The following is a 9356-nucleotide window of genomic DNA, read 5'->3' on the forward strand; positions in this document are numbered from 1 at the left end:
GGCGCGCGGTTCGCCCTCCGGCGCGGCAGGGGGCGCGGCGGCGGCGGGCGGCCGGAAGGCGGGCGGCGCGCGGGCGGCGGCGGCGGCGGCTGAGGTAAATCCTGGGGGCGGCGGGGCGCTGATGGCGGCGTGTAGGGCTCGGCCGCCGCGCGCGTGAGGCGCTCGCCGCCGCCGCCATGACCGAGGAGTTGTACGAGAAGTTCCTGGCCCCCGACGAGCCGTGCCCGCTCCTCTCGCACCAGCACCCGCACCCGCCGCGCGGCGGCAGCCTGAGCCTCAGCGAGGAGGGCTGCCTGGACGTCAGCGACTTCGGCTGCCAGCTCTCGTCGTGCCACCGCACCGACCCGCTGCACCGCTTCCACTCCAACAGGTCTGAGCGGCCGGGCCTGGTGGGGCCCGGGGCCGGGGGGCTCCCCGCTCGGGCGGCGGCTGGCGGGCGGCGGGCGGCCGCAGCGCGGCCCTGCCTGCTCCGGGCGGGCCTCCCGCCGGCGGCGGCCTGCGCCCGCCTGACAGCCGCTCGGAGCGAGCCCCCTCGGTCGCAAGGGGCGTTGGCGCCTCTGCCGGCCGCCTGAAGCGGCGGGGCTGTAGCTGGGTTACTGGGGCGTCGGTGTTTGGGGTCGCTAGACGCGCCCTCGGTGCGGGGCCGAGCAAGGCTGCGGCGGCTCAGGGTGAGTCAGGCGGCGTCGTGGCCGCACCAGCTCCCGCAGGGACGTTTCCATCCCTCGCCGCTAATTACGGGCGGCTTGGGCAGCCTGTACTTTGTAGCAAATCTGTATTCCGGAAGTTCAAACGCAGCGCTGCAAAGAAATGCCGGTTGTGCTTATGGAATCAAGCCCAAAACCTTTTGCTTGCCCAAGAGCCTAATGCCGCATCTGTTAATGTATGGAGCTAAACTTATACGTATCGGTATGTATCAGCTTCTTTTTGAGACCAGCTTATGAAATTTCAACCTTGAACGTGTCTACGTGGGATGCTTTCAGTTCCCGGGTCGCAAAATATGGTTTTTGGTTGGTTGTGCTTCTTGTACACCACAACGTATAGTTGAATAACAAGGCAACCTGTCAATTGAATTTTTCTGAAAGTATGTGGACATTACACTTAAAAAAAACGTGGTTTACAAGGGCAGGCTCTTAATTGTAGATTCTTAAGTGATTCAACATAAAAAGTATTGATTAAATGCAATACATCTTTGTGGTCTGGGTTCTTGTATCGTAAGATTCACATGTAGCATGAGCAATAAGATGTTCAGTATTTCTAGCAAATCTGTAATATATACGTGCGATAGTGGTCAAATCTGCCTTTAACTCACTTTGTAGGTTTCTCATTATATGTTACCTTTAACTTCTGGAGCGTGTTACCTAAGCTGGTTCGTTTTGTAAAGCCAGTCACGAAGGTATCTTGGCTAGATGTTTCACTACTTTGGGCAAGGACATGCCCTGTCTTCCACTGATTAAGCCATTGCAAATGTACTGCTTCACCTGCGGTGTTTGCAAAGGCTTTCTATTTTTTCAAGGCACAGGTAACTGTAAGGTTCACTTCTGTGAACCCAGTTCATCCCAGTAACTGTAGCAAGCCGCACTATGAATGAGAGAGGGTTGACTGCCTGTAACTGCAGTGATGTTGCCTATCTGGAGTATCTGTGCACGGCTGGGTGGTGATGGAGCTCTGTGCCTTATCCTGTGTTTTAACAGAGTTCAGAAACTTTGTCCTTTCTGTTTTTCCTTTCATCAGTATTTCTCAATACTGAAACGGTACTAATGTTCAAGTGCATGCTGTGTCACCACTTCCATATTGTACTATGTACGGATTGATTGCCCAGGCCCGAAAGCACAAGGATAAGGGATGCCAAAGGGAGAGGAGGAACTCCTGAAGCTGCTAAGAGAAATGTTTTTGAAATAACGTCTTTAACGTTGGATAAATTCACTGCTGGCCAAATAGGCGTGGAAGTGAGCGCATCATTAAAATGTATTATTTATGTAGCCAACCAGGTATGCAGCTTAAATAGTAAAGCTGAGTACCAGCCTTTCTGGGTAATGGCGTTGTTCAGTTTTTGCACTTGGAATAGGGAGATGTTTTTCTAGTTAGTCAGATCGAAGTGGATAGGCTGATGGAATAGGAATTGATTGCATGGGTTTGTATGGTGAATTTTTGAAGCTCTCTTCAAATTGTTTTGAATTGACCATATTGCAGTGCTGTGCTGACTCATAGTTGTCTCGACCTACTTTTCACCAATATGGAAAACAAATTCAGATATGGAGACTGGTTTCATGAGCTCTTTAAATTCTGATTTACTGTCACTGTGTGAAAGCCTGTTCTGTGGAGCCTCAGTCCTCAAAGACTTTCCTTTAGCAACAGTATTAAATAGCTCCTAACGTGGAAATTATGAGGAAAAAGTGTTTAGTTTTGACATAGTGGAACTTTCACGTGGGCCAGCTTTCTATCTGGCACTGTTCCGTTCCAAAGGCGTGTCGTCCAATATTGTTTGCGTTTGGAGTTAACAATAGCAAATAATGGAGCCTTGGATGTATCCGTGCCGTTTCTCTAAGTATTAATTTTGTGTGGGATTATCATTCAAGAATTGCTCTTTGACTCCTGTTTGGATTAGCAAGTATTATACTGTCCGGAAACCCAACTGGTCTACTTTATAGTTTTGCTCATTTCAGTTTATTTAAAAAACAAAAAGTTTTAAAATCCTGAAGTGTGGGAAACTGTGTTTTTAGTTTAGTGTATTTAAAAAAAATTACATGCTGCAGGAACCATGGCCTTAGGTTCATGATCTTAACATAAAAGTGTGTATGTACTATGTATGGATTTTTGCCTGTGCGTTTTTAATGTCAGCTTTCCTTTGGTTTTACTTATGGACCTTTTCAAAAATATTAATAAGGGAGTACTTCCATTTACAAAATTATAACTTATTTCAACAAAATCCGTGTATAATATTGCTGACAAGCAAAGTGGAGATAACTTGGAGACTTTGAAATAAACATTTTTCAGGAGAAACAGTGCCAGTGTGTTTGCTGACTTCTATTATTATGGCTTGTTTTGCAGGTGGAACTTGACGTCTTGTGGAACAAGTGTAGCCAGCTCAGAGTGCAGCGAAGAGTTGTTTTCATCGGTTTCAGTTGGTGATCAAGATGACTGTTATTCCTTGTTGGATGACCAGGAGTTCACCTCTTTTGATCTGTTCCCCGAGGGTAGCGTCTGCAGTGACGTCTCTTCCTCTATCAGCACGTACTGGGATTGGTCAGACAGTGAGTTTGAATGGCAGGTAAATGAGTTCCATTGTAAAGATAAAATTCTGGAGAGACTGTTAAATGCTGGGTTTCATTTTAAGTGAAAAATCCTTAGCACTTGTTTCTTGATAGGTGCTGAAAGCTAAGGGCAGATACCTGAAACTTCAGTGATAAAGAATGTGTTTTGTTTTATTCCGGACTTCTTAGTCTGGAGGAGAGAGTAAGGCCATTTTTTTGATGAGAGGTTGTTACATACTATGGTTTCAAGATTTTAGTGACCAATGTGTATTTTGTAGCCATGAGCTTAGATCCTATGTACTGTGGATCTGCCCTGCTAACGAAGTGTGGTTACAGCTATCTGATTCCAGCGACTTAGCGATATTGAATCTTCTTTGGAGTGGAGCTGGCAGTAGATAAAGCATAGAAGCTGTTACCGTGGCCAATATCCGTTTTCTTTCTGTGCCAATAAGAATACAGAGCTCACTTGATGTATCCCCAGAATGGGAAAAGCATGAAAGTGAATCTTGTGCTGCTCTCTGTCTGGTCCGTATTATGTGCGGTCCTGGTCAGGTATCTGTTGTTTGTGGTTTTCTTCTTTGTACAGCAATCTTTCAGTTGAGTTGTGCAATTTTTTTATATTACAAGCTTTGACTGAGTGTCAACGTATATATGAATTTGAAAAAGGAAATGTGATGCTTCAGGATACACTGAAAGATGCTTTCAAAATTTGTCATGGAGGCATAGATATGCAGTCTTCTAAGTGTGATCTCAAAGTCTGAAGCATGAATCCTGTTGCAGAGAAAATGCAAATGAATTTAAGATAACATGGACTGAAATTAGCTCTGAATTTCTTACTGTTTTAGTCTGACTGCTGGTTTCTCTATGTACATTGTACCAAAGGAGTTACAGTTGCATTTACATAATGCAGCCTGTAGAAGCAACTGAGATTGGATCCCAATGATTCAGTGCTTCACTGAGTTGTGACATTTTAGTTGCCTGATAAACTGTGGGGATTATCTCAGAAAGAAGCAATTTCCCACATCTTGGTTAGCTAACAACACTTTTGATTAGTAACTAGATTTTTTTTTTTTTAGCAAGCATTTGTTATTAAGAGATGTACTTGATTGGACTTGCAGAATTTTAGAAATACTTTTTCCATAGTTTTTTACAGTGTTATCTGGCAGCATCTGAGCATGAGTAATCCAACTGTCACTGTAACTGTAGATGCATTCCTAAATTACGTGTCAGTTGTATAAATGAAGCTAAATTTCTGCAGTTCCTTCCAGGAAAATGATGGTGATTTAATTCAATTGTCTTGTGTAATTACTGGATGTGATGTAAATTAGATATCTACTTTAAAATGTTCTTTCTTAAACTAGAATTATGTTTTAGAAAGGGAGGTTTATATTTATTTGTAGTGGACAATTTACACCCTTCATGGAGAAGGGAAATAGTAAAACGCTACATTTTTCTGTTATTTCCTTGAATGCAAATTTTAAAGAGGATTGATAAGCGTAGGAAGTATGGTTTGAGTTTGCTGTACACCAGTTCTAAACATTGTTATAAGATTAAAACAAGTACTGCAGGCTTATGAGTAGCTATTAAGAAGTTTGACAGAGTGCGTAGATAACCAAAGCTCTGTTAATTTGACAGTATGTTTTGAATTGTTAATAGCGTTGGAATGACTTTAAACGTGCCTACCATATTCTAAGGCTTTGTTCTACTTCTTTTGCATATTACAAGTTGCCTGGCAGCGACATTACAAGTGGGAGTGATGTACTTTCTGATGTTATACCTAGTATTCCAAGCTCTCCTTGTCTGCTTCCAAAAAAGAAAAACAAGCATAGGAATCTCGATGAACTTCCATGGAGTGCGATGACAAATGATGAACAGGTGAAACCGTCTTTTTCCTACGTGAGAACTGTAAGATACAGAACGATTTTTAATTAGCGCTGCATCTTAAGCCATGCTGGTTGCTGTAGATGCAAATGAAGCCCTATGCAGTAGTATTTGATTCTTGAAACTGAATTTTCTTGTCTGTTGCCTCTGTGGTAGGTAGTTTAACTTGTACTTTTCCGCTCTGAGTTTGAAGATACTCAGAAATCAGGTAAGAATCCTAGGAAGTGTGATATTTGAGAACGTTTTGCTCTGCCGGTTCCTTCCTTTTATTTTTGTCATTCTTCTAAAATCAATGATACTTGAAAAATGACCTGCTTTTTTCTGGATCCTAGGTAGAATATATTGAATATTTGAGTCGTAAAGTCAGTACGGAGATGGGCCTTCGAGAGCAACTTGACATTATTAAAATTATTGATCCTACTGCTCAGATATCCCCTACAGATAGTGAATTCATTATTGAATTGAACTGTCTCACAGATGAAAAACTGAAACAGGTAGGTTAAGATTTGTATATATGCCTTTTAAAATTATTGTTATTAGCCTTCCAGCGTCTGGTGTGTCTTGTAAAATGTCCTAAAGGATCGTGATAAAATTTTCTGCATAGTCACTAGATCCAAGTAGATACTATGATATTGTCCAGGAGAAAGCTAGAGTTCAAAAGCGTATTGTAGATATTGGAGCTTTGCATGAAAGATTCTGATTATATAGTCTCAGTAATTGTTAGAAGTCTGTCACTCAATTTTGAAATGCTGGCACGTATGTAGTGAGTTATGCTCTGGGACCAGTACTACTTATAACTAAATTTAATCCACTTCATAAGCAACAGCTGGTTCAGGCTCTTAATTTGCTCACGGAAAGTAAACTAGAGTTTAAAACTGCAGTGGATTGGAATTTGTTGGGGGGAGACCATAAACTTCACATAAAAAGGGATATAAAACAGTGCATTTAAAGGTGTTACAAAATGCAAATTAGTTTAACAGAGAAGGATGTTAACTGTTTGGTATTGTAGATATGCTATTGTCTTCTTAGTCTTCGTTAAGTTGTGATGTGTTGTTGGGGAAAGACAGCATACAGAATCCAGACATGCTGAACTTCACAAAAATAATGATATGCAGAGAATGTGATGAAAGCAAAGACTGAAAATAGCAAATGTTTACTGCTTTTATGGACTTGGCTGACTTCATGGTTCAAGCAGTTTATAAATATCATCTTAAAGTAGAAAGGTACCGCTTTCCTTGTGGCCACTTTTGTTTAGGTATACCTAGCAAAATAAAGGTTTTTAATGTTGCACCTGAATGATTTAATTTAGTTGAAATTGACTGATGTTCTTGTTTGGGGTTGTTATTATAACTTGCTGTTACCTAGCAGAAAACTAGGAGTGGGAGAAAAGGGGGACCCTCCCACTCCCCCACAAAACTCTGCTAATTAGTTTTCTTCCTTCTGTATTTAAGTTAATATTAAAGATGTTAAGCCAGTAGTCCTCTTAATGGTTGTGCGATGGCTTGGGATTTAGCCAGTCACAGCAAAGTGTTTAAAAAGGCTAACTGAACTAATCCAAGATATGTGATCGTTATTAATAGGAAACTGTATTTTACTGTGAAACAGAGTATCCCAATATAGTATTTATTAGGCTTTAGTAATTCTGCTGCCTCTGTCTTGAAGGTGAGAAACTATATCAAGGAGCATGGGCCTCGACAACGATCTGCTAGGGAAAGCTGGAAGAGGAGCAGCTACAGCTGTGCAAGTACCAGTGGTGTGAGCGGTGCCAGTGTCAGCAGCAGCAGTGCAAGCATGGTCAGCTCTGCAAGCAGCAGCGGTTCTAGTGTTGGCAACTCTGCTTCAAACTCGAGTGCCAACATGAGTCGAGCGCACAGTGATAGTAACTTGTCCACAAGTGCTGCGGAAAGAATCCGGGATTCAAAAGTAAAGTTTCTAATCATGTGCATGTGTATTAACCTGTGTAACTTGTTAAAGTTGCTTATGTGATCTTGTTTGGGATACTTGTACTGAAGGAGTGTGACCAGCAACTGTGAATCTGCTGAACTTATCTATTTAAATCAGTGTTGACTGTTTCCTCTGGCATGACCATAAGGAATCTAACCTTTTGTTCTTCTCATCATTTTTCCTGTAAGTGAAAGTCTGTTGATGTTTGCATGTGGTAGATCTTCTGATTGCTTTTGGTTGTTTTGAATAAGGTGAGTGCTCGAAGGGCTGATGCATCTAACTTCATTCGTTGAATGAATGCACAGTTTTACCAATAAAATTTATTCAAGATTCATCGGTCTCATCTAGCCATAATTTCTGGATAGTCAAGACTCTCTTCGTATTTTACGACTAGAAGGTTTTCATCAGGCTTTTCGAATCTTCTTCAATTTACTCTTCCTGCATGTCTCATGAGATTACTTGGTGAGGAGGGACATACTGAAGCATTATTCAATAAAAGTAGTAGTGTGGCACTTGTCCTGTCTCCATAATTTCAATTTCAAGTGTGGAGGAGAGGAACAGTTCCTACTTGCTCTTCAACATCCCAAGTTGGACTTTGGTTCTATCTCATACTGTAGGGTTGTAACTTTTCTTCTATAATAAAGATTCTCTGATCGAAGACTCGGCTATGCAACATAACAGGGTGATGTTATGCCATATAACTGAGACATGGTAAACAGTCTTGATCTACAAAGTTGAACAAAACTTACATACTAATCTAATGCAGTTAAAGCTTATTCAAGCTATAATAAGCTTATTTACTTTACATTAGTGTCAAATATGATTTTGGATGAATGCTTGTACCACCTTTGAAAACTCATTTCAGTTGTCTTTCAGAGCAGATTTTAATTTAGAGGTTAATGTATGATTTTTTTTTTTTTTGGTTTAAAAAGCAATTTCTAATCTACAGAACAATCTTATTTTTTTTCTTATCTATATTTTTTGACAGAAACGTTCTAAGCAACGGAAACTACAGCAAAAGGCTTTACGCAAGAGACAGCTGAAAGAACAAAGACAGGCTCGTAAGGAAAGACTGAGCGGATTATTTCTTAATGAAGAAGTGCTATCTCTAAAAGTGACTGAGGAGGACCATGAAGGAGATGTGGATGTTTTAATGTGACAGGGGTGAATTTATCAGTGTTCTTTCTAAGCCTTAACTGTATTATCCTTATTGTTTACATACATTTCTTGACCAAATTTTGATTAGTGTTAACGATATAAGCCAGACTTTCTCAAGTGTAACTTTGGTAAGACATTTTAAGTGTTGAGTAACTTGAACTTTTTGAGACTAATTTTGCAACAGATACTTCAGAAGCTTCAGTGACTTCTGAAAAGCTGCTGAATAGATACTATTTAACGGAGAAATGAATTTGGCTAATATCCTACTTACCTAAAGAAATCAGTCTAGGGATGCTTTTGGATGACACTAAGCATGCAGTTCTATGCTTCAGCTTTTTTTTTTTTTTTTTTTTTTACCTAGTTAGAGTTAATGTTACATTTGGCTTCTTCTGTCTCTTCCTTGTTTGTTATTGGGAAGGCTGTTTAGCATGAGAAACAAGTCTTTACATAGGGCTTTCTTTGATCTTGCTCTTGGATCATACAAAATCAAAACACTGTGATAAGTCTTCTTTCCAGAAGCTGTGATTGTGATTTTTATCAAACTACACAGAAAACAAGAAGCAGGACTTCTAATGTAGAGAGCCTGTAATACAAATAGTACTTAATAATATAGTTCTTTAGGAAGCATTTACAATTAAAAAAAAAAAAAAAACTTGCAAACTTAGTATTTAAAAAGTTATTTTGCTGCTCAGTATCTTATAGTCTGATTGTTACTGATGGTTAACCAGCACATCCCTGATATTGCTATTAAGAGATTCAAATAAAAACGTCTTTATGCATTAGAAGTACACTAATCTTCAATTAAACTGTCTAGGATGCTATTTGCAATAGTTAAATGCTACTGAAAAAAAAGTGCAAGGAACTTCAGGGTTTTTTTTTTTTTTTTTTTAAAAACCCAGAAGCCATATCTAAATATATTCATTTTGCTGGCAAGAGAACTTAGTTAATGCAGCTGTGTTTTTTAATTATATGTTAAGTCACTTTACCACCTAACAGAGTATAAGTTTTCTTTGTGGGTTGTTACATCATTACTAAAATGTTCCAGAACTCTGCTTTTGGAATATCTCTTGTTAAGAAAATGAGGCAAACTTGGGGCTTTCAGATAGGGAGGTAGAAACAGTT

The 9356-nt window shown here is 40.4% G+C and overlaps 1 protein-coding gene across 1 annotated transcript; it reads left to right on the forward strand.

The window, feature by feature from the left end:
• The first annotated feature begins 36 nt into the window (after positions 1-36).
• Positions 37-9118, forward strand: FAM199X (family with sequence similarity 199, X-linked). Its single transcript, XM_068956913.1, has 6 exons — positions 37-370; positions 3049-3268; positions 4977-5126; positions 5465-5626; positions 6795-7055; positions 8065-9118. The coding sequence occupies exons 1-6, from the start codon at positions 177-179 to the stop codon at positions 8233-8235; spliced, it is 1158 nt and encodes a 385-aa protein (XP_068813014.1). The 5' UTR covers positions 37-176; the 3' UTR covers positions 8236-9118.
• Positions 9119-9356: the final 238 nt, after the last annotated feature.

The sequence above is a fragment of the Struthio camelus genome, chromosome 11 (genome assembly GCF_040807025.1).
Source record: "Struthio camelus isolate bStrCam1 chromosome 11, bStrCam1.hap1, whole genome shotgun sequence".
Lineage (NCBI taxonomy): Eukaryota > Metazoa > Chordata > Aves > Struthioniformes > Struthionidae > Struthio > Struthio camelus.

What these genes read in the sequence shown, in the direction of transcription:
- FAM199X (XM_068956913.1), top strand. Translation starts at nt 177, where the DNA reads ATGACCGAGGAGTTGTACGAGAAGTTCCTGGCCCCCGACGAGCCGTGC. An exon ending in ACAGTGAGTTTGAATGGCAG is followed by an intron (nt 3,269 to 4,976) that starts GTAAATGAGTTC and finishes GCATATTACAAG; the next exon opens with TTGCCTGGCAGCGACATTAC. An exon ending in CAGATGAAAAACTGAAACAG is followed by an intron (nt 5,627 to 6,794) that starts GTAGGTTAAGAT and finishes TCTGTCTTGAAG; the next exon opens with GTGAGAAACTATATCAAGGA.